At 44.7% G+C, this 27,864-nt stretch overlaps 1 protein-coding gene across 2 annotated transcripts in view; it reads right to left on the reverse strand.

The window, feature by feature from the left end:
* The window catches only part of QTMAN (queuosine-tRNA mannosyltransferase), a 295,652-nt gene that overhangs the window by 28,369 nt on the left and 239,419 nt on the right, over positions 1-27,864 (reverse strand). For both annotated transcript variants that reach the window (XM_075317177.1, XM_075317176.1), the window contains exon 7: positions 19,936-20,080. In XM_075317177.1, the coding sequence (XP_075173292.1) occupies positions 19,936-20,080 (145 nt within the window). The remainder of the gene's footprint in view (positions 1-19,935; positions 20,081-27,864) is intronic.

Here is a 27,864-nt window from a genome sequence, read left to right on the forward strand (position 1 = left end):
GTTTTGTTATATTTTTACAGTCTATACATCAATAAAAAGGCTGACATGTTTCCTAGTAAACCCAAAAGTCAAGGTCATTTATAAGCATCAGAGTGTATAGATACGACTGTGTTAAAGCAACTCTCCATCCGAGACATAACCATGCCTATACATGTCCCATACACAGTTATGACACCTGGCGCCATCTTCTGCATCCGCTACCTCCCTTAGTTCGGTAGTCCTTCTTGTCTCCAAAATGGTCACAGTATAGGAATGAGGAGCACTGTGAAAAGCCCGAACTAATCCTCCCCTGCCTTGGTGCAATTAATTTCCCAGCAAAGAAACCTCAGGGGAGGGATTAAGATTTTCCCAAACGTTCTCCAATGGCCATTTTGGAGTAGAGGAGAAAAGGGCACCAAAATGAAAGACATATATATCATGCAGAATTAACAATACTTGTGATGGCTCTTGGGTGAATTAAAGGCCTAAAGAGAAGCTTAGCATGTACACTGATAGCTAATGGAGGGTATGCTACTTAGAGGGCCATAAAGACAGAGCTTTACAACGTCATAAGCTATGAATTCCACATATTTAGTCTTCCCGTGTGTATTTGCACATCTGGTGCTACCTGCTCCACTGGTCGGCCCTGCTGTCCCATTTGTAGCAGATCTACGTGTCGATTGTCAATACCTGCTCTTCTGCACCATCACCTTGGGTCTGTGCTGCTCATCTACTATATACATATATATATATATATATATATATATATATATATATATAAACTCAGAGTTTATTGTCTTTCCTCCTCCTCACTCACCTCCTCCAACAAGCCTTTCCATCAAACTTGATGGTTGCTCACTCACCCCAGTCTCACAAGCTCGTTGCCTTGGAGTAACCCTCGACTCTGCTCTATCCTTCAAGCCACACATCCAAGCCCTCTTCAACTCATGCCGATTACAACTCAAAAATATCTCCCGGATCCGTGCTTTTCTTAACCAAGAATCTTCAAAAACATTAGTGCATGCCCTCATCATCTCCCGCCTCGACTACTGCAACCTCCTGCTCTCTGGCCTCCCTTCCAACACTCTTGCACCCCTCCAATCTATCCTAAACTCTGCAGCCCGCTTAATCCACCTCTCCCCTCGCTACTCCCCAGCCTCGCCACTCTGCCAATCCCTTCACTGGCTTCCCATCGCCCAACGACTCCAGTTCAAAACATTAACCATGACATACAAAGCCATGCACAACCTGTCTCCTCCCTACATCTGTGACCTAGTCTCCCAGTACCTACCTGCACGCAACCTTAGATCCTCACAAGATCTCCTTCTCTGCTCCTCTCTTATTTCCTCTTCCCACAATCGTGTACAAGATTTCTCCCGTGCATCCCCCATACTCTGGAACGCTCTACCTCAGCACATCAGACTCTCCCCTACCGTGGATAGCTTCAAGAGGAACCTCAAGACCCACCTCTTCCAACAAGCCTACAACCTACAATAGCCCTCAGCCCAGTAGACCACTGCGCAACCAGCTCTGTCCTCACCTATTGTACCATCACCCATTCCCTGTAGACTGTGAGCCCTCGCGGGCAGGGTCCTCTCTCCTCCTATACCAGTCTGTCTTGTACTGTTAATGATTGTTGTACGTATACCCTCTTTCACTTGTAAAGCGCCATGGAATAAATGGCGCTATAATAATAAATAATAATAATAATCTATGTGTCAATTGTCAATACCTGCTCTTCTGCACCATCACCCTAGATCCATGCTGCTCATCCAAACCAACGGCTTAGGGAATCCACCATACAGGGTCATCCTTGTAATTGCCAGTCCCATTTGGAGGTGATTTTGGACTCAATCTCTTGCTATTAGGGTCTATTTCTCATGGGATGATTGCCAAATAACCTGTCTGATGATATTTCTTCTACATATGATCCATAAGCTATGAATTCTACACATTAAGGCGGGCTTTGCACGTTGCGACATCGCAAGCCGATGCTGCGATGTCGCACGCGACAGTCCCCGCCCCAGTCGCAGGTACGATATCTTGTGATAGCTGGTGTAGCGAAAATTATCGCTACGCCAGCTTCACATGCACTCACCTGCCCTGCGACCGTCGCTCTGGCCGGCGACCCGCCTCCTTACTAAGGGGGCGGGTCGTGCAGCGTCATAGCGACGTCACACAGCAGGCGGCCAATAGCGGCGGAGAGGTGGAGATGAGCAGGATGTAAACATCCCGCCCACCTCCTTCCTTCCATAGCCGGCGGTGGCAGGTAAGGTGATTTTCCTCGCTCCTGCTTTACACACAGCGATGTGTGCTGCCGGAGGAGCGAGGAACTACATCGTACCTGTCGCGGCACCGGCATTATGGAAATGTCGGAGCCTGCAACGATGATACGATAACGACGCTTTTGCGCTCGTTCATCGTATCATCTAGGATTTACACACTACGACATCGCAAGTGACGCCGGATGTGCGTCACTTTCGATTTGACCCCACCGCCATCGCACTTGTGATGTCGTAGTGTGCAAAGCCGCCCTTAGTATTCCCATGTGTATTTGCACATCTGGTGCCACCTGCTCCACTGGTCGGTACTGCTGCCCCAGTCCTAGCTGATCCATGTGTCTACGGTCAATACCAGCACTTCTGCGCCATCACCTCAAGTCCGTGCTGCTCATCCAAACCAACGGCTTAGAGAATCCACCACACAAGGTGATCTTGGTAACAACCAGTCCTTATTGTAGGTGATTTTGGACTCAATCGCTTGCCATTAGGGTCTATTTCTCATGGGATGACCGCCAAATAACCTGTCTGATGATATTTCCTCTATGTACAATGATTCATAAGCTATGAATTGTACACATATAGTTTTCACAAATGTATTTACACATCTGGTGCTACCTACTCCACTGGTCGGCACTGCTGTCCCAGTCCTAGCTGATCCATGTGTCTACGGTCAATACCAGCTCCAGCTCTTCTGCACCATCACCTTAGGTCTGTGCTGCTCAACCAAACCAACGGCTTAGGGAATCCACCACACAAAGAGTGATCCTAGTAACAGCCAGTCCTTATTGTAGATAATTTTGGAATCAATTGCTTGCCATCAGGGTCTATTTCTCATTGGGATGATTGCCAAGTAACCTGTCTGATGATATTTCCTCTATGTACAATGATAAGAAAGAATATCATGTAATCAAAAGCAAACCTGACTATGTATAAATGGTTGCTGGACCTCATTATTATTTCCTAAGTGAGAATCAAGGTTTACATTTCCTATGATAATTTGTACATGGCAATATTGGAGAAGACTCCAAAATCTGGTCTTTCTGGCTGGGACATCGGTCAACGCATAAAGGTTTTGTCGACTGCACAACAAAATGATAAAGCCTCAACTAGAAAACAATAAGTAAATTAACAAGTTGTTCTTTCTAGAAAATACTTCTGGGAACCTCCTTCTATAATGAACATTCCCAGAAGTCAATTCTCCTAATTACATTTCTCAGCATTACACCTATGTGAGCCTTATTCGTTAGCTCGAGGAACTGAGGCCGGGAACGTGTCATGGCTGACTGACGAGGTCCAGGACTGAATTTATAGCTTCAGTCTCTCGAAGGCCAATTTTTCTAACCACCCTACCTATGTCTCATGTTCTATTTATCTGAGAGCAATCACGGCTGGATAAACTCCAGGAGACAGGTCTCCTAAAATGCAACTGCTGGCGCCTAATTCATTTCTATTTATTCCCTGTACTGTAATTGCATGTAATCATTAAGGGTATGTGGAGCACTATGCGTCATCGTAAAAAGCACATAACCCTGTGTATATATACTCCTGCAATCTGTTGGCTTAAGAGATGCATGGCATCTTCATAAATATTAAAGCAATTTAATATATGGCATAATTCATCGTTGAGCAGGTACCGCTCTGATCTCAGCCAGGAATACGCCACTGTGCAACTTTACATTCTTTTTGATCCTATATATGCCCCCCACAATATGGAAAACGAGGGATGAAGTGATTTGGTACCTGTCACAAAATGCCCACTATGGTTGGATTTATTGCAATTGTCACTCCTGACATAGGTTAACATTGCGCGAATCCTGCAATTTCACCATAATCCAATGTTTTCTCAGCCTAAGGATGCCATTTTGGTTAATTACTAGGGATGATCGAATACTTCGATTATCCGGCTTCGCGAATATTTTACAAATACCTCGCCGCTATTCGACTATTCGCAAATATTTGATGCACAATGTAAGTCTATGGGAAACCCGAATAGCAACTATTCGGAACTATTCGGGCTTCCCACAGACTTACATTGCGCATTGAATAGTCGAATAGCGGCGACCTATTAGGAAAATATTTGCAAAGTCGAATAATCGAAGTATTCAATCATCCCTATTAATTTCCAAATACATAAACAGGCTAAACAAAACATCTGACAGGTGAATAACAAATATTATATTGGCACCCGAAAAAGGTGCGATATATTAAGCATCAGGTGAACATCTACTTTCTGACACTGATGAGTTTGGGAAGTGTACAGCAAAATAGAGAAGATGGGAAGTGTACAGCAAAATTGTGATGGCTAGACGACTGGGTCAGAACTTCTCCAAAACTGCAATTTTTGTGTGATGTAACCAGAATATGGTGGGTGTTGTGCTCCCCTATTATATAATGGGTCTTGTGGGGTGTTCACCAAAAATAGCAGGATTGGTGGGGTGTTTCCAATATGTGGTGGGACTTGTGGGACATTCGCAATATATGGTGGGTCTTGTAGGAAGTTCCCAATAGATGATGGGCCTTGTGGGGTGTTCACAGTATATGGTGGGACTTGTGGGGTGTTTCCAATATGTAGTGGGTCTTGTGGGGTGTTTCCAATATGCGGTGAGACTGGAGGGGATTTCCAATAGATGGTGGGCCTTGTGGGGTGTTCACGTTACATGGCAGGACTTGTGGAGTGAATCCAATACACAGTGAGTCTTGTCTGCTGTTCCCAATTATAAAGTGGGTCTTGTGGGGTGTTCACCGTATATTGCTAGACTTGTGAGGAGTTCGAAATAGATGGTAAGCCTTGTAGGCTGTTCACAGTATAAGATGGGACTTGTAGGGTGATTCCAATATCTCAGTATATTGCGGGTCTTGTGTGATGTTGCCAACATACAGTAAGTCTTGTGCAGAGTTCCCAATAGACAATGGGTCTTGTTGGGTGTTCACAGTATATGGTGGGACTTGTGTGGTGTTCTCACTATACAGTGGGTCTTGTGGGGCATTCACAGTATGTAGCAGGTCTTGTGAGGTGTTTCCAATTTGCAGTGGGTCTAATGGAGAGTTCCCAATATATAGTGAACCTTGTGGAGTGTTCACAGTATGCGTCGGGTTCTATGGGGCGTATGTTGTGGGTGTTTCCAATATGTGGTGAATCTTTGGGGAGAGTTCCCAATATATAGTGAGCCTTGTTGGGTGTTCACAGTATGTGGCGGGTCTTGAGGGGTGTTTACAATATGCAAGGATCTTGTGAGGCGTACCCAATATATGGTGAGCCTTGCGGTGTGTTCACACTATGTAGCGAGTCTTGTGGGGGTGTTTGCAATATCCGAGGGACTTGTGGGGAGTTCCCAATATATGGTTAGCCTTGTGGTGTGTTCACAGTATGCGTCGGATCTTGTGGGGCGTTTTCAATATGTGGTGGGTGTTCCCAATATATGGTGAGGCTTGTGGGGTGTTCACAGTATGTGGCGGGTCTTGAGGGGTGTTTCCAATATGCAAGTGTCTTGTGGGAATTTCTCAATATATGGTGGGCCGTGTGGGGTGTTCCCAAGATGCAGTGATTAGAACACAAGAAAGGTTGTCTAAGGAAGAAGAACTGGGGAACAGGCAATAGAGTTATAAGAGCACATGGCTCATTAATGTACATGCAGTATGAAAGCTAGCCCATCTGTTTTAGTCAAACATAAGAGCTAGTGCAGTACAAACTGCTAGAAAAGCTACTGCTGGCATAGATAGAAAGGTGTAGGAGCATCACAGCTGAGGTGGAGGTGGCGATGTAACTGACGACTGGTTAGCATGCCCATGCTGACCCCTGTTCACCAAAAAAAGTGACTACAGTGGGCACATGAGCATGAAAACTGAGCTATGGCCCAATGGAGGTTGGAGGCTTTGTGTGATGAATCATATTTCTTTATCATGTAGAAGGATGGATACTTGTATCTCAATAACCTGAAGAAAAGACGCCTCCTTAGCATAGTTTATCTCTGTTTAACACTCTGAAGGCAGTGAGGGCTATGTTCTGCTAGTAAACCTTAGTTCTTGTTGACTTGTCCTCCATGTTTCTCAGATCTGAATCCTATCAAGCTGGAAAAACAAGTCTGTTACATGGAGGCCTCACCTTGTAAATAACAGGTATTGCCTTGATGGCAGTTACAACAAGACACTTTCAGGGGTAGTCCCCCATGCCATGGTGGCATGAGCTGACTTGCATGATATTAAGCGATTATAGCTAGTGATGAGTGAGCACCAAGATGCTCGAGTGCCCAGTACTTGAAATGGGGAGGTAGGTGTCACGCTAGTTACGGAGATGTAACAACCAAATGGTGAAAGGGAAGGGGGAGATGGTGACTGCTGACAAAAAACCTACCGCTGGTCCCTGGGATCCCTCACCATCCTAGAGAGGACCTTTATGCCGAGCCGGATACCTGACCCTAGTTATCCCTAGTGCTGGACCCTAAATAGGGAATGGGTGGGATGAGCTCTTCGTCAACCCGACTAAACGCTACAGAAGACACAAGGGAGACATACAGGGGGAAAATGCATGAACAAGTTACCTACCGATGACACAGGTAGAAGTTCAGCAAAAATACTACAGATAAGTACAAGCCTATTGCTTGCAACTACAGCTTGAATGAGCTGAATATTATCACAAGCACCGGTCCAGGGAAGAAGGGAGTATGTAAGCACAAGGATAATACTGATATAATCAGCAGCTGGTCGTGGGAGAGCTCCTCTGGGTCCTAATAGGGAAGAGATGAAAACCCAGCAGGAAAGCTACCAAGTACAATGAATACTAACAGCAGGAACAATAGAAAGTCAGGGAGCATTTTCTACATCCAAATGCTGTGACCTTCTATTGTCAGAAACCACATGACTGTCTGTCACCCGTGACAGTAGGACGCTTGGACGGAGAAATGTAAGTCAATGGGAAACCTAAGCATTTTTCCGGAAGACTCGTCCAGAAAAATGCACTCTACTGCTCGCTAAACACTAGTTATAGTTATGGTTGTTTGGGTACATATAAAGAAATTATAGGTGCTGCATACAATTTCGGTGTGGAGTTCAGTTATTCATATGGAGAGCAAAGATGGTTGGCAATTTTTTCGATAGTCAGTCATTGGAGACCTTTAGAAAAGTTTCACTTTGAGCTCAACTTTTATAAAGACCCATCCAAAACTATGCTTGGCATATTGGTGATGGCAACAAAAAGCCATTCCCAGTACTATTACCTGTTTGTAAACAGGCGAAAGAAGTAAAATCTGGAATTGAGTTGACCGTATTTCCGGAATAGATGTTTTATTGCGATCAGCTCGTGATTACGGTTTTCCTGCATTACACAGGAGCCACAATATCTCATTTATCCGAGCGCCAACACTTATTACTTTGCTTATCTTCTGCTATGAAATCCAAAATCAAAGCGGCGATAATCACCCGGTGGCTTACAGACGAGAGAAAGAAAAAAAAAAAAAAGAAATAGCCGACACGGGCGCTTATCAGGGAGGCCGTAACATTGCGCCTTGGAAGGAGACGTGTCAAGCTCAGCATCAAGTGGGTTAAACAGCAAATGGAGAACACTTCATCTGTGCAATAAATGGCCATCAAATGACCTTTTTCATACCAATTAACAAATCATCTGCTAAATCTATGAATCTTAATATTCAGATCTATTCACTTCACTTCATACAATTTATCTGCAAATACTTATTGGACTTTTGATTCTAAATATAATTAGCTGATAATTTTGCTTGGCTGAATTACTTTTCTGGAGGGCCTGTGACGGCTCCGAGTTGCATTATCTGGTAATAATGAATCAGATAGGTGATTTTTTTTTTCTTTTTTTTTCCCCTGTAATGAGGATGAGACGCAGTTGTGACACCTGAATCTGGTAATAACACTAGACTGCTAATTATCGACAGGAATTTTCTATTTTTTTTCTTTTATTTTATTTTAGATTGTGTGCGAGCGGAAAAAAAAAAAAAAGAAAAATATATCCCTCATTATTAAAGAATAAAAAAAAACAAAAAGTTAAAATTATAAGTGACACCGGAGGAGAGTAAATAAAATGGAGTGATTAAAACATTGCTGCTTTAAGGGTGTTTTTAATTAAATGCAAATGCTAATGTTGTCATACTTAGCAGATGGGATTAAAATTAGTTATTGTAGCTCATATTTTATGTTATGGCGTTCGGCGCTCAAAAGAGCTAAAAGGGAAAAGAAAAAAAAACAAAGATATAGATGAGATATTAGAAGAAATGAGAAACCTAGGAATGGAGTCAGTCGGAAAGGTTTTCTGCAAACTTTAAAGTCTTGGGAAACTTGGGCAAACAAGAGGCTCAACTGCTCCCTCTAAGGATGGGTAGGGTCTAAACTGGGGCACACAAGGGACCAGACTGCCCCCTCCAAGGATAGGATGGGTCTAACCTGGGGAGCTGGGGTACACAAGGGACCTGACTGCCCCCTCCAAGGATGGGATGGATCTAAGCTGGGGCACACAAGACACCCGACTGCCCCCTCCAAGGATAGGATGGATCTAAGTTAGGGCACACAAGACACCCGACTGCCCCCTCCAAGGATGGGATGGATCTAACCTGGGGAGCTGGGGCACACAAGGGACCCGACTGCCCCCTCCAAGGATGAGATGGATCTAAGCTGGGGCACACAAGGGACCCGACTGCCCCCTCCAAGGATGAGATGGTTCTAAGCTGGGGCACACAAGGGACCAGACTGCCACTTCCAAGGATGAGATGGATCTAACCTGGGGCACACAAGGGACCCGACTGCCCCCTCCAAGGATTAGATGGATCTAAGCTGGGGCACACAAGGGACTAGACTGCCCCCTCCAAGGATGGGATGGATCTAGCCTGGGGCACGCAAGGGACCAAACTCCCCCCTCCAAGGATGGGATGGATCTAAGCTGGGGCACACAAGGGACCAGACTGCCCCCTCCAAGGATGGGATGGATCTAACCTGGGGCCCACAAGAGATCCGACTGCCCCCTCCAAGGATGGGATTGATCTAACCTGGGGCACACAAGGGACCCGACTGCCCCCTCCAAGGATGGGATGGATCTAAGCTGGGGAACACAAGGGACCAGACTGCCCCCTCCAAGGATGGGATGGATCTAACCTGGGGCCCACAAGAGATCCGACTGCCCCCTCCAAGGATGGGATTGATCTAACCTGGGGCACACAAGGGACCAGACTGCCCCCTCCAATGATGGGATGGATCTAACCTGGGGCACACAAGGGACCCGACTGCCCCCTCCAAGGATGGGATGGATCTAAGCTGGGGAACACAAGGGACCAGACTGCCCCCTCCAAGGATGGGATGGATCTAACCTGGGGCGCACAAGAGATCCGACTGCCACCTCCAAGAATGGGATGGATCTAACCTGGGGCACACAAGGGACTCGACTGCCCCCTCCAAGGATGGGATGGGTTTAACCTGGGGAAAACAAATGCCAGACGGCCCCCTCCAAGGAAGGGATGGGTCAACCTGGGGCACACAAGGGACCTGACTGCCCCCACCAAGGAAGGGATAGGACTAACCTGGGGCAAACAAGGGACCCAACAACCCCCTCCAAGGATGGGGTGGGTCTAACCTGGGGGTAGATTTATCCCTCCTAGTCACTGACTGGCCAACTTAAGCCCATATCCTTTGCCAAACTGCTTGTTAGGCCTCATACACATGGATATATTATGATACTGTTCAGGTTCACAGTTGGCTGGTACTGTAATATAGAAGTCTATGGACCCACATTGTATCTGTGTAGACTTCCAACTACATATAGTTACGTGGAATTTTTTGTTTTCAAGATTTTATTCATTTGAAAACATTTGAGGTTGAGGTGCTCATGTCAAGGGATAGCATCCCAGTTCAAGACCATAGTAGAAAGATTGGCACTCGCATATATTGAAGCAGTTTTTCAAGATTTTTTTAAGTGAGATTATCAAATTTGATTTTCCTTACAGGCTCATCACATGTACATACTAGTGTCATGCCCCTGGTCGCAGGTTCAGTCTCCCCTGGGCAGGGAGATCAATGTTTGTCCCGCACCTCCATTCCTGCCACTGGGACGGTCCCTGCTGCTATCTCAGTCTCTGCTAAGCAGGGAAACTGGCGTTCTACCTGCAACCCTTCTGTGCCAATCTCCGCTCCTGCCACGCGATGTGTCACTCATCCTGTCTGCAGTGCTGAGCATTCACCCGCCTCCTTCTCCTTGTGGAACTTGCGTTCTCTGAGCGGGTCCTCTGGGAGTGCACTTAGGCGGTGCGTGCCACACTCTGCTGTGATTTAAAGGGGCAGTACACTTGGTTCCATGTTGTACTCTAATTCTGATTGCAGAACTGCCCTGTGTTTAAAAGGCACCTTTTCCCTATGGGAGGTGCCTGAGCAACATGTTCACTCCTTTGGAATGTTGGTAGTGTTCAGGCCCTCACCTGCAACACTGTGCTTTGTCTTGTCTTGCTGAGCAATATACTTACCGCTCTCTCGCTCCACAGAATTCTCCACTGTTGGACCATTATCCCTGGCTTCGCTGCAGGCTCCGGATTCCACTTCTGGCCGCTTTAACCGCCTTTGGTCATTACAGAACCTTTCGGATTTCTCCAATGACTGGATCCGCATCGCAAGGATGGTGCAGAGCATTCCAGATTCTTTCCACTGACTGAGCCAGCATTCCACAGTCTAGTTCGGATTTCTACGTTCCATATGAATTGCCCTTTGGTCCGGGATTTGCAGCTTCTAGACTTCCGGGGCTGTGCCGGGGATAATCTCTGTATAGGGGTTTCCTCACCGGTTGCTCCTCCGGGACAGTTCAGTGTTGTGACCCAGAGGGGCCTCTCCCTCAGCCCCCCTTTTTCTTGGTTCACCATCTCTTTAAATAAACATCTTCTGTTTTACCAAGTTTCTCTCCAGTCTCTTGCTGTATTGGGTATTCTGCTGCCACTGCTCCACCGGTGGTCTTGTGAGTTTACTGTAACATCTCCACACTTCATCGACGTGACTAGTAATGAATGAGGATGTGAAAAAATGGGGGATTATGGTTAGTAGAGATGAGCAAAAAAATGCACAGAACCCTGGCCTTGTTGCCACATCAGTATCTCTTGGCCACCGGACCGGCACTGTGAACCTCCCTCCTACTACTTTCTGACATCCTAGTACGTTGCAAGAATCCTATTAATCAGAGGAGGTGCCAGGGATACCAGTGAGTAGGTTAAGGTTGCATGAGGCTCTAGTACGGCAGCCACTGGCTACTGAAATGGCATTGGACCAGGGTCCGGGGAATCTTTTTGCTTACACTGATTGTTAGTTTTCTAGTATATGTCCCTTAAAAACTAAAGTAAAATAATAACACGCTATACTCACTTCCAGTTCCATTACAGCAGCTCAGCACTGAATCTGTGATGGCTTACATAACATTGTAGGACAAGAACTCATTGCAGCCAATCAGTGGTCACTGCACTGTTATGTCATGTGAACCCTGGGAGAACCAGTGCCGATATCGCTGGAACGGTGCCAGCACCAGAGGTGAGCTTAGATATTATTTTACAAAGGGCAAACATACTGATTGAGAACAAGTTGTCAGAGTAGAGGACCACCCCTTTAAAGCCACTTGGATGGGAAATCTTGACTATCTTTTGTCAATGGCACTTGTTTGGGGTGGGATATATTAGGCAGCAAGTTCTTGAACTTTTGGAAGCAAAAAAAATGGGTAAGAATCCTAGAAATTCTGGCAAGGGCAAAAATTGTGAGGTCTAGTGGTATTTCCCAGTCAAGTACCTACCAAAAGTTGTCTAAGGAAGGAAAACCAGTGCAGTAAAGGCTAAGTCACTTGGTCCAACCCCGCAGAAGAGATACTTTAGCACAAACTGCTGAGAAAAGTTACTGCTGGCTATAATACAAAGGTGATAGATCACATAGAGCATCGCAGCTACGTAGTAAGAGAGTGCCAGACCAAAAGCGACTATCATGGGCAAATAAGTATCCCCTCTGGATTATGGTCTCATGAACAACTTTGTGTTTTCCATTATGTGGATGGTAGATTGTGCGTCTGTACTTTACTTAAGGAAGAGATCAACAAGCAATATAAGTAGAAGACAAGTTGGTGGATGGGGCAAGGGTCTTCTGTGAAATGTTGGGTTTATGTGGATGTAACATGTACCAAATCCAAAACATTGTAGAGACCAAGTACCTCCCTTCATGGCAGTGGTATTCCCTAATGGCTGTACCTCTTTCTGCAGAATAATGCCCCTGCCATGCTACAAAAAGTGCTTAGAAGTGGTCTGAGGGACATGATCGAAAAATCAAGAAGTTGACTTTTCTCCAAATTTCCCAGATCTTCATCTGACTGATCACAATGAATGAGCTGGAAAACCAGGTCCGATCCATGGACACCCAATCTGCTGCTAATTCCTTGGTGGCAGATACCACAAGACACCTTCACAGGTATCATAGAGTCCATACCTCATGGATCAGAGTCCTTCAGTTGACATAGAGGGACAACTGCATTATTGTAGGTGGTTGCAATGTTAATGGCTGATTGGGGCAGGTGGAGTAACAAAGGCCGTCACAGGTTTCATTCTCCTTCTCTCTAATTTCCATTGGTTCACACAAATAAAGATTTGTAACTCAGGCGGACATCCACTGGGCACATGTGATACGGAGAAAGCTGGGATTTGCTTGGAGGAATCCTGCTGACCACCCAATATTCTAAACCAAAACCTGAGATGTGGCGTGTACTAACTGTGAATTAGGGGGAAAAAAAAAGGAAAAGAAAACTAATTGCACACTTTCTTTTACTTTATTTGTGTAAAATTTTCCATCTGCTACATCTAAAGATGTCTAAACTGTTCGTATCAAACCTGCATTCAGCTGCCAGCTGTGCCCATTAAGGATTTCAAAACGCTGAGTAAATGAGGCGTCGTAAAAGCTGGTAGTGGAGGTCCATCTGCCCAGTACTGGTGGGATCCCCAATACCTGCTCCAAGCTGCACACATTACAACTGGAATTTATTTATTTTTGCTAAACTTAAAGAATCTGGGAGCAGAATGGCTGCAGCTTCACCGTCAAGGCACGGAGACCGCAGCATGTACGAGTGGGTTCGGATGTAATCAGGTACACAAAGATTTCAATGCTCTTGTGGGTATATAAAAGGTAAGTGCATGTACAATCACTCAATATCAATTTGTTACCCGCATAACACTATTATCACAAGTTCTAAGCTGGGAACTCAAATGCACCACAATTTGTCTTTGGAGCAAACTCATTGGACCCTGCCGGGGAGTGTTGGTGTCCAATTTGGGATTAGTTTTTAGTGCAAACCATAATACGGAGAGATGCTGCGAAAGCCATGTCTACCCGCCAATCAACCCGGCCTTTATCAGAGGCAATTATGATATTAAAACTGCAATGGGCTTAGAACAATCCACAAGGGGGGGGATATTATTTATTTCTGCGTGTTTTACTAAATGAATTGAATTCTCATAAAATATCAATACTACTCGTTGAGCAAAATGATTTGCAGGGCCCTGATCGAGCGGCTACATTGGCAATCCATGGGTGCCGGAACGGAGCTCTGCAAAACTCCTTCGACCTGCCGACTTTCCCGGTCACTCTTCTGCGTTGTAGATCTGGTGCAACATCATAAGTGTGTTGTGCCACAACGATGACATTGTACCGGGCATACCAATCAGAGGAGGCACCAGAGATGGCGCACGTGGAAGGTGGTTTGCAAATCTATGGTCTGAAAGTCAGCGATTAACCAACATGGTCGATGGGCCTACAAATCATTTTGCTCAACCGTATACTATACCGTTGCACAGTTTACTAAAACTCTGCTTTCCTATGTGCCTCTTGACGACTTTGTGTGACAATTCCCTTTAATGTTCCTCTACAGTTAGTAATGATTGAAAAGTGCCAGATAACGTAGGACCGCACCCTAACAGGGAATGGTAACATTATGTTGCTGATTTAGTCCAACATTTTCAGGGGTTATAAAAAAGAAACGACCCAGAAGTAGAAAAACATGTTCCAGCTTGGTTATTTGGATGGTGGATATAAGTATTTCCAAAAGAGACATGTCAGATGAGCTGGTGGATCCTTTCTGGAACGTAGGTATCCATTAGATGTCCAAGGACTCCCGATAGGAAGCTGTGTACGCTACATATGATCGGATGAAGGACATCACATGGACAAAAAAAAAAGACTTGAGTGAATCATGTTACTCCTAGTCAATCAGCCAATGGGAATGGACTGTTTTATACACTGCAAATGGCTTTAATTGCATCCAACCGAGAGCAAAAACATTATTAGGGATCACAGCACAATGATAGTAATAGAGGTCAGGAACGGTTATTGGACATGGTACAGAAAGGGATGTAGGCGGTATTTGGTATTGGAAAAGCATCATTGGTAAAAGAAAAGCCTCACAAAACCTGGGAAGTGACAGCTGCTGGACCAGGTAAATGGGCAAATCAGGTCACTCGGGTGTATACAACAAAAGTAAAAATAAAGATGTCAAAATTCATATACATATTTTGCAAAACCGTGCGTGAAATTACAGACAAGTGAAATAAACAACAAAAATCTTTATTGTGGCAAAAAATGTACATAATATCATATATACTGTGTATAAATTTACTGATCATTCATTCTACAGCTTTACTGGAAATTAATTATTGCGCCTTTTCCTTTTTTCTTGATCCCTTTTCTCTTATAGAAGGCTGCGGATCTTCTCTGTGAAGCCTCCAGAAGTCGTCACCATCATGTTCATGTTCCATCTATCTTGGTATCGTCCTTCCATCTCCTCGATATACTGATGAAATCTTTCTCCTCGCTCTTCACAAACGACACCAAGGTTTTCAGGAAAGTCGTCGAAATGGGAATGTAAAAAACGTAACTTCAAAGTCATCAGACAACCCAAGGCTTTGAAATGCTTCACCATGTTCTCCACAAAGGACTAACATTTTAGATCTTTGCTGTTAGCTAGAAATTTCTTCACAACTTCTTTAAAAGATTTCCAACCCTTTTGTCAACAGCTTTCATTTTTGTTTTGAACACATCGTCCTTCATGAGGTTCCGAATATCCAGACCCACAAAAATGCCTTCCTTCAGTCTTGTTTCATACAGTTCTTGACACTTGGTACATAAGTAAAAGTTTCTCCTCCTTTCAGTAGATCTTTCACAGCTTCATCAGTCCAAGGTTAATGTGGGGTGGTGGCAGGAGAACTTTATTGGGATCATCTCACCTTTCTACAACTATGTTCTTGGGTTCAGGCTACAAAGATGTTGTCGTTGGCCAACTTTTTTGGCTCCAGCGATGAGTCCTATCCTGGCTGTCCCATCCATACAAAAATCATGAGTACTTTGTGTATCCTCCTTGCTTATCAAGGAGCAAAGAGAGAACTTTCAGATGTATGGACCATCCTTGATCCTCGTAGTTAAGTTTCTCGAGAAAAAAAGTCTAAATTCTCATAGCAAAGGGGGTCAATGTATGGTCCAAGGAAAAGCCTATGGAGTCAGTGTTTGTGGGAAAAAAAAACTGTACGTGATGGAATTTTTTCGTTGTTTTTACGAAGTTCAATAATCGAAAGTATATAAAAATCACCTCTTTTCAAACAATTTTCCCTTTGCAAACCTTGGGAAATTTGGCTTAGGCATTTTCAAGAAAATTTACACAAAATTTGAGAGGCAATCATCATGATAGATGACCCTCACGGTCCTTACGTAGCTCTGTCCCTGCAAACATAATTAGAAAGGTCACTGCTTCCCACAAGATCAGCTCAGTCTTCACCTTCTGCTGTCATTATTGTTATCCTCCGATCAGCTTCAATGTTTTAACGCCACCCACTAGATGATAATGCTCCCACAATGCACATCCATGTCCTCATCGGCATATTCACATGGTTGGAAAGGTCACTGCTTCCCACAAGATCAGCGTGCTCCGCTCCTGCTGCTGCCATCAATCTTAGCATCTGATCAGCCTCACTGTTCTAACCCACATCATGACCCTGCCCCCATAACTGTTCTCATTAACATAGTCACATTATTGGAAAGGTCACTGCTTCCCACAAGATCAGCACACCCACCCCTGCTGCTGCATGACTCTGCCCCCATAACACCCAGAACTGTTGTCATTAACATATTCATATGATTGAAAGGTCACTGCCTCCCACAAGATCAGCACACCCGCCCCTGCTGCTGCATGACATTGCCCCCATAAATGTTCTCATTAACATAGTCACATTATTGGAAAGGTCACTGCTTCCCACAAGATCAGCACACCCGCCCCTGCTGCTGTGAATATCTGAGCAAGTATGTGTTTCTAACTCCACCCATCTCACGGTACCGCCCCCATAAAAGACATCCCTCTTCTCATTAGCACATTAACAAGAATGGAAAGGTCACTGCCTCCCACAAAGTCAGCACACTCTGCTCCTGCTGCTGGCATTATTTCTAGTTCCTTAATTACTGATGTAATATCTCATCAGAGCACATGCCCTGATTTATGAGACTAAAAGGAAAGACCGATCGTGTAAATCAGGTTTTTATGTTAATTGCATTTTCAAATCAATTGTATTAAAAAGAAAAAAAATATTGCAACTTCCAAGATGGCCACTAGGCGCCTAATAATAGAATCGTACATCCTGTTCATCAACAAAAGCAGCAACAAACTGACTCAGACAATGATTATTTGTATAAACATACAATAATATATAGATATATAGCATACTGTAATCTTGGTAAAGGTTATTGCAAAGGGAGGAGGAGGCGAGTTGTGAAATTACCTATTATGATTGATGGATCCTGTATTATCTACTAAATATAGAGGTGTTATAAGTCATTGTACAGGAGGAGGAGGTGAGCTGTGACATTACCTATGGTGAATGGTGGATTCGGAGCTTTCTACTGTATACAGAGTTATCAGTCATTGCACAAAAGGAGGAGGTGGTGAGATGTGACATCACCTATTTTGTGATAGATCCTGTGTTATCTACTGTATATAGAAGTGTTATCAGTCATTGTACAGGAGGAGAGGAGGTGAGCTGTGACATTACCAACTGTGAGTGGTAGATTCTGTGTTATCTACTGTACATAGAGGTATTATCAGTCTGGAGAAGGAGGAGGTGAGCTGTGACATTACCTATGGTGAATGGTGGATCCAGTGCTTTCTACTGTATATAGAGGTGTTATCACTCATTGTTCAAAAGGAGGCGGTGGTGAGCTGTAACATCGCCTATTGTGTGGTAGATCCTGTGTTATCTACTGTATATAGAGGTGTTATCAGTCATTGTACAGGAGGAGAAGAGGTAGGCTGTGACATCACCTATTGTGTGGTAGATCCTGTGTTATCTACTGTATATAGAGGTGTTATCAGTCATTGTACAGGAGGAGAAGAGGTAGGCTGTGACATCACCTATTGTGTGGTAGATCTTGTGTTATCTATTGTATATAGAGCTGTTATTACTCATTGTACAGGAAGAGAAAAGGTGAGCTGTGACATCACCTATTATGAGTGGTGGATCCTGTGTTATCTACTGTATATAGAGGTGTTATCAGTCATTGTACAGGAGGAGGTGAGCTGTGACATCACCTAGTGAGAATGTTTATCTGCTGTATACAGAGGTGTTATCATCATCAGTCATTGTAATCCTGCTTGTGATGATAAAGAGACTGAGATGGTGATATGGAAAAGCCAAAAGTATTACAAAAATTAAAAAAAAATACATTTAATAGTAAAAATCTAATTTATACAATAGGTCATTTTCTGAGAACACATTGCATTTACTTTCAAATACAAATATAGGAGATATATGGAGAACAAATCTGAGCTATTACACCTCTGCAGCGCCCCTGTATAACAGCACAGGGGCTTTAATGCGCCATCATTCACCACCCAAAAATAATACGATCTGTCTTCTTCATACTGCAGAGCGATGGCTGGTGTCGGCGTGGAGCTCGTCTGCAGACACTGTGCAGGCTCATCTGCCGAATGCAGGAGGTTAGGAAATAGGAGAAATGTTGGACGCGCTCAACACCACTCAACATCGAGTCCAAAAATCAAAAGTATAAACACAAAAATATAAACATCATCACAAAACCAAATGCAACAAAGGATCAGCGAAGATTTTTTTGGCACAGAAGCAAAACCCAGCGAATATTCATTAATAAGATGGTAAGATGACCCTGCCGGCATGACGCAACGGCAGTCCGTAGGAGTATACGGTTACTTTGGGTCGGCCCACTGCTCGGTGTTTACCGTGGAAATGATTAGTAACTGCTTACTATAAGGCTGCTTTCACACATCGGTTTTTTGGCATCAGGCACAATCCGGTAAAAAACGGATCAAACAGATCCGGCACTGGATCCGTTTTTTCCCCATAGTATTAGTGCAGGATTGTGCCGCATGGTGTTGCGTTTCATCCGGCAAAAGTTGTCTGTGCGGCCGCCGGACAGGACACACCATGTACGGCCTCTTTCACACATCACTTTTTGCCATCATGCGCAATCCGGCGTTTTTTGAAAAAAAGGATTTGTTTTTCCCTCAGTGTTATTTTTGAGCCAGATTGTGCCGCACGGCCTTGCGTTTTGATCCGGCGAAATGTGTCTGTGTGACCGCCGGAAGGAACGCAACACGCAACGTTTTTTGTGTCCGGCAAAAAAAACAGATTGCCACAGTTCCGGCGCTGTCTGTTTTTTTTTTTTACAATGGTAAGCTATGGGTGCCGGATCCGTCGCCATCCGTAAAAAAAACGGAATCAGGCGACTGATCCGTTTTTTTGTTTCTGGGCATGCCCAAAACATATGTAAATTCACTTCTGGAAAGAAAAAAAGAAAAAATCTCTCTCGCCGGAAGGGGAAAAATGAAAATGATCCATTTTTTTTGCCTGATCCGTCACATCAGTTTTGTCACAATCTGCGATGGATCCGTCGTATCAGGCACAATCTGGTTTGCGCCTGAAGAAAAAAAAATGTGAAAAAGTGAAGTTTTTTGTTGACAAACAAAAAAACAAAAAAAAAAAACGGACGCAGACGGATCCGGAGTGTTGTATAATGGATCCGTCGGAAATTACGGCAAAAAATGCAATTCAGCGACGGATTGAATTTTTTTTTAAAACTAACCATGCTCAGTATCACAATGACACAAGAAATGGATGGCAAATAACTGATGCGACAGATCCGTCAAAAGACGGATCCGTCGCATCAGTTTTTTTGCCGGATTGTGCCTGATGCCAAAAAACTGATGTGTCAAAGTAGCTTAAGGCTAAAAAAATGGATCAGTTCCTTCAGTTTTTTGACGGATCCGTTGTGATACTGAGCATGCTCAGTTCAAAAAACCGGATCCGGCGGCCGTATCCAGTGTTTGCTGCATTACGCCGGATCCGGCGTCCATAGGCTTCCATTATAAAATACGCTGTAGGATGCTGTATGTGGCACAATACGTTTTTTCACCGGACACAAAAAGCATTCCCCTCAGCGTTCCATCCGGCCCCCGGACAAGCATATTTTGCCGGATCCGGTGAAAGCCGGATGGAACGCAAGGCCATCCGGCGCTACTAGATGTCTATGGGGGAAAAAACGAATCTGGCGGCAACAGACGCCGGATCCATTTGTTAGGTTTTTGCCGGATTGTGCCTGATGGCAAAAAACTGATGTGTGAAAGTAGCCTAATCCGGAGAATGAAACTTACATGGCCACGCCAAAGAATTCATGTTTTGCGGTGGAGATGACAACATCGGCCGTGCAGAGCGCTTGGAAATATTCGTCTTTGTTGGGCAAGAAACCCCAGTGCAAAACTGCTGACCCCAAGGATATTCTGGCCTCGGAGAAGATCTCTGCAAAGGAGAAAAAAAATGCAAATAAATTAAAAAAAAAAAAAAGGAGAAATAAAAATGCAAATAAATTAAAAAAAAAAAAGAAAAAAAAAAAAGATATTTTATTTAATACGGTGTAAAGCAATCTATGATGTCAGCAGTGTCTCATCTGAAGCGCAGGTTAATTAGCTGCTGCTTATTTTAACGAACTTCTCGGAGTTGTTTGCTTTTATAATCAAGGCACAGAAGCAGAACCAAATGTTAAGGTGCCAAAAAAAGCTGACAAAAGCAAAGGGTCCGCCTCGCCGCCCTCCCCTTGAATGAAAAAGCCAACTGTCTGCTTCATAAAACTCGCTCAGCAGACACTGAAACAAAATGGACTGTAAAGTTCGTTAGATGAAAATATTAAAAAAGAATTAAGCTAATGGAGATAAAATTAAAAGAAATGAGGCAACAAACACATCACACCAAAAATGGCATTGCGGTGACAGCTAAGATTCCTAATGACGGACTGCATTCGGAAAAATTAAATGGCATTCCGTGCTGAAATTTCTTTGGAAAGTAATGATCCATGCAGGAGACTCGCACTCCAGGCACTAAGAAGGAGGGGGGAAAAAAAAAAGACAAAGTCTTCTGAAATAACAAAGAAATATGTGCCGCAAAGTGGAAAGGTTTAAACAATGCCGTGAAGGGGGTCTGTGGGAATATAGGGGCACATCCTGATAGGGCAGCACGGACCGAGAGGCCGGCGCTACGGATGGGTATATATACACGTTCCTGCCGGGGCCTGGGGTAACGCCGTACATGACCGTACATGTGTTCTTTATTATTTGAGGCTCTGGGTAATAGCAAATAAATATGTAAAAATGGGGGGAAAACGCTGAAAAAAGGACCCGTGAGATCTACTAAGAGGACCATTCGTGGTGAAGTAATGTCCTGCCTCAGAAATAACAATGATGGATCAGTTTTCTTCTAGTGCAGTTCCTCTGCTATTTCTCCTCGAAGTGAAACTTACAACTAGGGAGTATTTAATTTGTCAGTGGAGCATATCCCTGAATGGGTACCAATGATTGGGCATATCTCTGCATAGTCAGCACTGATTGGGCAGATTGACTGATTGATAGAGCATGCCACTGCATAGTCAGCACTGATTGGGTAGATTGATAAAGTATGTCCCTGCATAGTCAGAACTGATTGGCGAGAATGATAAAGCATGTCCCTGCATAGTCAGAACTAATTTGACAGAATGATAAAGCATGTCCCTGCATAGTCAGAACTGATTGGACAGAATGATAAAGCATGTCCCTGCATAGTCAGAACTGATTGGACAGAATGATAAAGCATGTCCCTGCATAGTCAGAACTGATTGGACAGAATGATAAAGCATGTCCCTGCATAGTCAGAACTGATTGGACAGAATGATAAAGCATGTCCCTGCATAGTCAGCACTGACTGGGCAGATTTACAGATTGATCAAGCATGTTCCATCACAGTCAGCACTGATTTGACTGATAACCAGACAGTGTCGGGACAAGCCCCATTGATAATGATAACCAGGATACAATCTATATTCTAAAACCAACACATTAGAAGAGTTCAAAAAAAGATAAGAGTGAGAAGGTTGTGACAATTGTTAGATTTGCTCTTAAAGGGAACCTATCAGGTCCAATATGCACCCAGAACCACGAGCAGTTCTGGGTGTATATTGCTAATCCCTGCGTAACCGTCCCCGTATCTAGTAGCATAGATAAAGAGATCTATAGAAAAAGTATTTCTAAATATCCTTTATGATATGCTAATGAGGACAGGGACTAGTCCCAAGGGCGTTATATCCCCTGACTTGCCACCCTCTTAGCATGTTAGCACAGCCATAGGGACGTGCTATCATATGATTCAATTCAGCATCAGCAGAGCTGTGACAGCGCTTCTGAATGTCGAGTACTTCCGGTCATGCGCAGTATGAAGCCTGGTGTACACGTTCCGGTTTCAGAGAGGTCTACTGGAAGTGCCCGGCATTCAGAAGAGCGGTCACAGGGAACACAGGTATGCGTGTCACCACTGGTAACATTGCATCGAATAGCATGTTAGCACACCCCTGTGGGCGTGCTAACATGCTAAGAGGGCAGACTAGTCGGAGGATATAACGCACAACGCCCTTGGGACTAGTCACCGCTCTCATTAGCATACGATAAAAGATCATTAGAAATACTTTTTCTATAGATCTCTTTATCTATGCTACTAGATACAGGGACGGTTAGGCGGGTCCCCTTCGTCCCAGTGCCAGTCTGGTTCTCTGGTAACTTCTTCCCCTGCACTTGTCTCTGGAAGTGGGTCCCCGTGGTATAGAACACTGTGGATCCCTGGTCTGTGGTTTGTCCACCTCTGTCCGCCTGACGGTAGCGTGAACCCTGTGGGGTTGGAGTCTCTGGTCCTGTCCCCAGTTCTCTCTTTGCTACTGAGTCGTCGGATTCTTTAGGGCCAGCAAGGTCCTTGATGGTCCCCTTTGCTGTGCAGGTGTTAACAGGTCGGCTTGAAGCTCTTTCCTGTCCTAGGGTCCTGTACCCTGTCGGTGCGTAGTTAAGGGACTACTCCACCGGCAACCACCTCTCCTGGGTACCAGGTCACCGTCAACCCGAGTCAGGGTGTCACTTCACTTCCACCTTCACTCCTCGCCTGTCAGACACTATCAACTGACTACTATCCACAGTATGCCCCTCCCACCTGGTCAACTAGTGGACTGGAGTGGTTCCACCTCTAGGCGGCAATCCATTGGTCCCACCTTAGCTGTGCACCATTCTTTGGGGGATTTGTTGGGGTAACTGGGATTACCTGGGTTCTTGGTGTTACCGGCACTGAGGTTCTGGGTCTCTAAGGGAGTAGGCCCTGCATCCTTGTGGCGATGCAAAACCTTGTAGCACCCTAAGATGTCCAGGGGCGCTACACACCCATCCGACCAGTCTGCACCGAACCGACCATTTAGGGGAGTATTATAAAGTCATGTTAGAATGCTGCAAATAAGAGCCCACTGGTGGTGACCGCAGCTTATAGGCCCCAAATCTGGTGACAGGTTCCCTTTAAAGAATGTAATAATTGTCAATCCATGAGATTGTGAAGAGCCATTGATATATCATAGAGACAAAGCAAAACAAAGTTGCAAAAATTAAAAAAAAAAAACTCCTGGAAAATCTGATGGTTTTCTTGATCCGTCAGGATCCGGTAGAATGGTCCAGCGGACAATATGGCCGCCTCGCCTATGAATAATGGATGAGCGTGCTTCGTATAAGCCACCGCTGATTACAGCAAGTCGTAGGTAGACGCATTACGAGGGATCTCGGTCTGAGATGTAAAGATAATTAATAACACGCATCTTTTAAGTACTCCGAGATACCCAAAAGTCACACAGGCCCAAGAAGACTTAAGTAAGATGTTTTAACTGAGTGAAGTGATATCATCTTCCATCTAAGAGCAGCAATTATGAGGAAAATGTAATTACCAGGCGCATTTCCCTAGTTGATCCAACCCATGATGGAGATGACTGCTCGCCACACAATTCTATTTCCTAAGTGCTTCACTAATAAACCAGAAAGAAATGAGAGGACGAATCTCCAGAAATGTAGAGAATCATTACTTCAATCTGGGGGGAAAAAAGGTTAAAAGGTTTTTCTCGAGGTTCCCCGTGAATTTTATTCGGCCATTTTTGCTTCTTCTTAGTCACTTGTGCCAGTATTGGATATTGGTCGATGAATTCAGGACAACCAAATCCCAAATCGTGGTAAATCTGACCTATATTTACAGAAGGATCCGCAGCAGAAATCAAATGCTGACACAAGTAATTTTTTGTTTATTTTTTGGGCCATGCTAAAAAATAAAAAAATACTGGAGAAAAGTAATAGGGGATTATAAGAGGCCAAGATGGGGTCCTCCACTCGAGTACACTGAAAAAAGAGAACAGTGCCGCAAAAAATAAAAGTGCACAAGGAGGTTTAGCTGTCTATCGCTGCCCACGCCAGGATGAGTAGCGCCCCCAATAAAAAATTCCCCATCTCTTCTGACCAGAAGACGGCAACTAGAGTCAGATATCGGTGGCCTCCCTTTGCCAAAGCTTAATCCCAAACAGGTGGGCACTTCCCTTTCCGCGGAGCTCGAATCACAGGATAGACTCAACATCAATTAAGCAAAAGGATCGGCACATGCATAAATACGTATTTGGGAGGAAAATGAGGGGTGAGTCTTAAAATCTGAATATAGCTTTACCTGGGGGGCCTGTCTGTGCGGAGATCGGGAGGCCGGGTGCCGGCGGCAGCCGGATGCCTGTGTGCGGGCGGCAGCTGGGTCCCTGTGGCTGCGTGAGGGTGGCAGCCGGGTGCCTGTTGGTGCCGGCTGCCTCTCTGTGCGAGTGGGCGGGCGGCCTGCTTGCTGCCACTCTGCGCGGACAGGCAGCTGTGCGGTACGTTTCCCAGTGTGTCCGTGATCCCAGTTTCAAATGATGGCACCGGGAGTAAGCGCGTGCGCAAATGGAGCTCTTGGATGAGAGCTCCACCTGCACACACGCCGCTCAGGGTGTCATCGCGTGCGCACATAGAGCCCTTGAATGAGAGCCCCATATGCGCATGCGCCGCTCCAGGAGCCATCATTTGAACCAGGACCACGGACACTGGGACACTTACCGCACCAGCCTGCTGCACCACTCACCCGCCGACGATGCCACTACTGACCCGCCGCTGCCACTACTGACCCGCCGCACCTTCCGCCACGGACGCCGCCACGCCTTCCGCCACTGACCCGCTGCACCTGCCAGCACAACCTCTGCTTCCTGTGACCCCGCTTCACCACCACTGCTGCCCCCCTCCGGTAAGACAAAAGACAACACCGGAGTATAAGACGGACCACATTTTTTTTTTTTTTTACACCTTTTTTTATCTCTAAGTTGGGGGGCGTCTTATAAACGTCTTATAAAGCGAAAAATACGGTATGTGCTGTGCTTTTTTATTTTATGCCATAAGTGAAAAATAATGCAGTACAGTGATGCGATTCGGTCATAAAAACAGACCTTCCTCAAACTATGGTCTATTTTTATGACTGAAACGTGTCACTGTACTGCTTTATTTTTCCCTTATGGCATAAAATAAAAAAAATACAGCAAATATTTATGCGAGTGACTATCCTTTTGCTTAATTGATGTGTTTGCAAAAGCTTAAGGAGAGGTGGTCGTGCTACCAAAAACGTCTTGAGCTGCTGTCCCAGAGGAGCTAGGAGCTCAGTCTAGATCACCTCTCCTGTGCTGATGAAGAAAAGCAGGGTTAAGGCCGAGCTGCCGTCGAATGAAGAGATTGTTGATTAATAATTTTCTTTAATCTCATAGGTCTACGCGTTTCAGGGCTCAAGTCCCCTTCTTCAGGACCAAAAGGAGGAATACACAATAGAATTTTCATAGGTTAACGTGTTTCAGGGCTCAAGTCCCCTTCTTCAGGACCAAAAGGAGGAATCAACAATACAACGTTGTATTGTTGATTCCTCTTTTTAGTCTTGAAGAAAGGGACTAGAGCCCTGAACGCGTTAACCTATGAAATAAAATTATTAATAATCAACAATCTCTATATTCAGCAGCAGCGCGGTATTAACCCCGCTTTTCTTCTCCAGCACCGAATATTAAACCACGTGGGGCTGCGGTAACCGCCATTACTTTACAAGCCTTCATAGGGGTTGTGACTTTCCCAACCCTATTAGCTGAGTGTAATATTGCACATATTGCAAGTTTGCTCCTTTTTCTCAACTTCATAAAAATCAGCTCTCCTAGAAGAGAAGAGCTGGTGATTTCCAGGGGGAAGTGGAATCTGATGGCCACAAACTCCTACTCCTAAACTTATCAGGAGGGAACACTAAGGAAACCGCACCCAGAAAAGCTATTGAGACAACGACAAACATGAACAGGGTGACACACAGTGAAAGAAATCTAAATAGTGAAGAATTTACTGACCAGACCTTCAGCTGGGAAAGTTAAAAATTTCCCAAACTAGCCAAAAGGCCCAGATTAAAGGGAATCTGTCAACATTTTTTTGGTATATAAGCTGAGGACAGCATGCTGTTAGGGTTAAAAAACAAAAAGCAACTGTGCCTCTCTTATCTGTGTGTGTATCTGTGTGTTTACTTAAACTAAAGGCTTCATTACCCTGTGATTAACATTGCAGGACTAGAAATGAACAGTGCCCTGGAGTCCTATACACCCCCTGCTGTGATTGACACCTCACTGTCAATACACAATCTCTACTGAGAGCCTGGTGTGGTTGGGACAGTTCATCCAGCTCAGGTATACGCTTACAACTCAATTCTTTGACTATGTGAGAACGACTTCAGCCTGTAATCTATGTGATACACCGTTGGATTCAGAATCTCCGTGCCTGCATTATGTTGCTGTCAGATGAGGTAGCAAAAATTTCTTGACAGGTTTCCTTTAAGGATGTGTGCTTAAGAGTAAGAAAAGTTGAAGCGCTGTGCTTAAACCTCAAGTGGGGTCCAACACCCAGCAAGTTCAAGCACCCATGGAAAACACTCTTGGGGGACTTTTCTAACTTGGACTCTCAAACTACTTGGCCTATGGCTTCTATCCTCGGGATTTGGCATCCCCTTCCCGGATGCCTATATCAGAAGAAGCATCAGCAGGCCAAGCAAAACCCACTGACATCAGCATGGCAGAGTAATTGAATCACAGGGAGGTGACAACCTCACAGCATAGTAAAAGTGCACAGTAAGGTTGTCAGTTAAAGGGGTTGTCCACTACTAGGGCAACCCCTTTTGATTCCACATGTTTCCCCCAGGTAAATTGATAAAGACTATACTCACCTCCAGTACCGGCACCATTGCAGCAGTGCCGCAGCTCGCAGTGCTGGAGATCACGTGGGTATGTGGTGTCATGCGAGCCACGCATCCAATAAGCACCAACTTCCATCTCCCTGCCTTCGGACCAAACTAATTAATCAACAGGAAGTGAGTGAGCGCAGCGGCTGAGCTCACTTCCTGTTTATTGTTTCTTTGGTCCGAAGGCAGGGAGATGGAAGCCGGCGCTTCCTACAGAGGCACATAGATCTCCTTTTGTTGTTTTGTAAAGTCCCCAAAATCTCAAGTATTACTTATGTGAGCACAACAGGCACTGCAGAGAGAGCGTACATACTGCACTAAGTGCTAACTACACAAATATCAGTGTTAAAAAAAAAAAAAATACAGACATTTTTGAAAACCTCACATTTTTGATCTACCCTCAGCAGGGTAGATCAAAGTGCGCATGCGCAGGAGCACAATGGATGCCTTTCTGAGAATGATACAGGACACGGCTAGGCAGAAGGACGGCAATCACAAAAGATGAAGGAGGCACCGGACAGAGACCGCGACACCCATCGGACCGGACCGCCCCTAGGTGAGTATAGTAAAGGTATTTTTTACATTCTCCAGAGAAGCCTGGGCCCTTATATACAGTATTCTAGAATGCTGTATAAAAGGGCTCACTAGTGGTGGCTGCAGCTCAAAAGGTTCCCTTTAAGAGAAAGCCGGACGCCAAACAATATGCTATCTCCCTTGGGGTCCATCAACTTTTCTGTTTAACTAATCGCAACTCCAGAGTTTGAAAATCAGCGGGACAGCTCAAGAACAGCCATAACGGTTGGTGCTTAGGCTTCCCAGAAACTGATTAAAAGCAACTAGATATTCAAATGTTTGTGATTTATTGTATAATTACTATTTTTGCAAAGAAAATAACCCTTTAGGACCCCAAAAAAGGACAATAAAAGTTGTCCTGAAATGTATACCATGAT

This window comes from Anomaloglossus baeobatrachus, chromosome 7 (genome assembly GCF_048569485.1).
Source record: "Anomaloglossus baeobatrachus isolate aAnoBae1 chromosome 7, aAnoBae1.hap1, whole genome shotgun sequence".
NCBI classification, from domain to species: Eukaryota; Metazoa; Chordata; class Amphibia; order Anura; family Aromobatidae; genus Anomaloglossus; species Anomaloglossus baeobatrachus.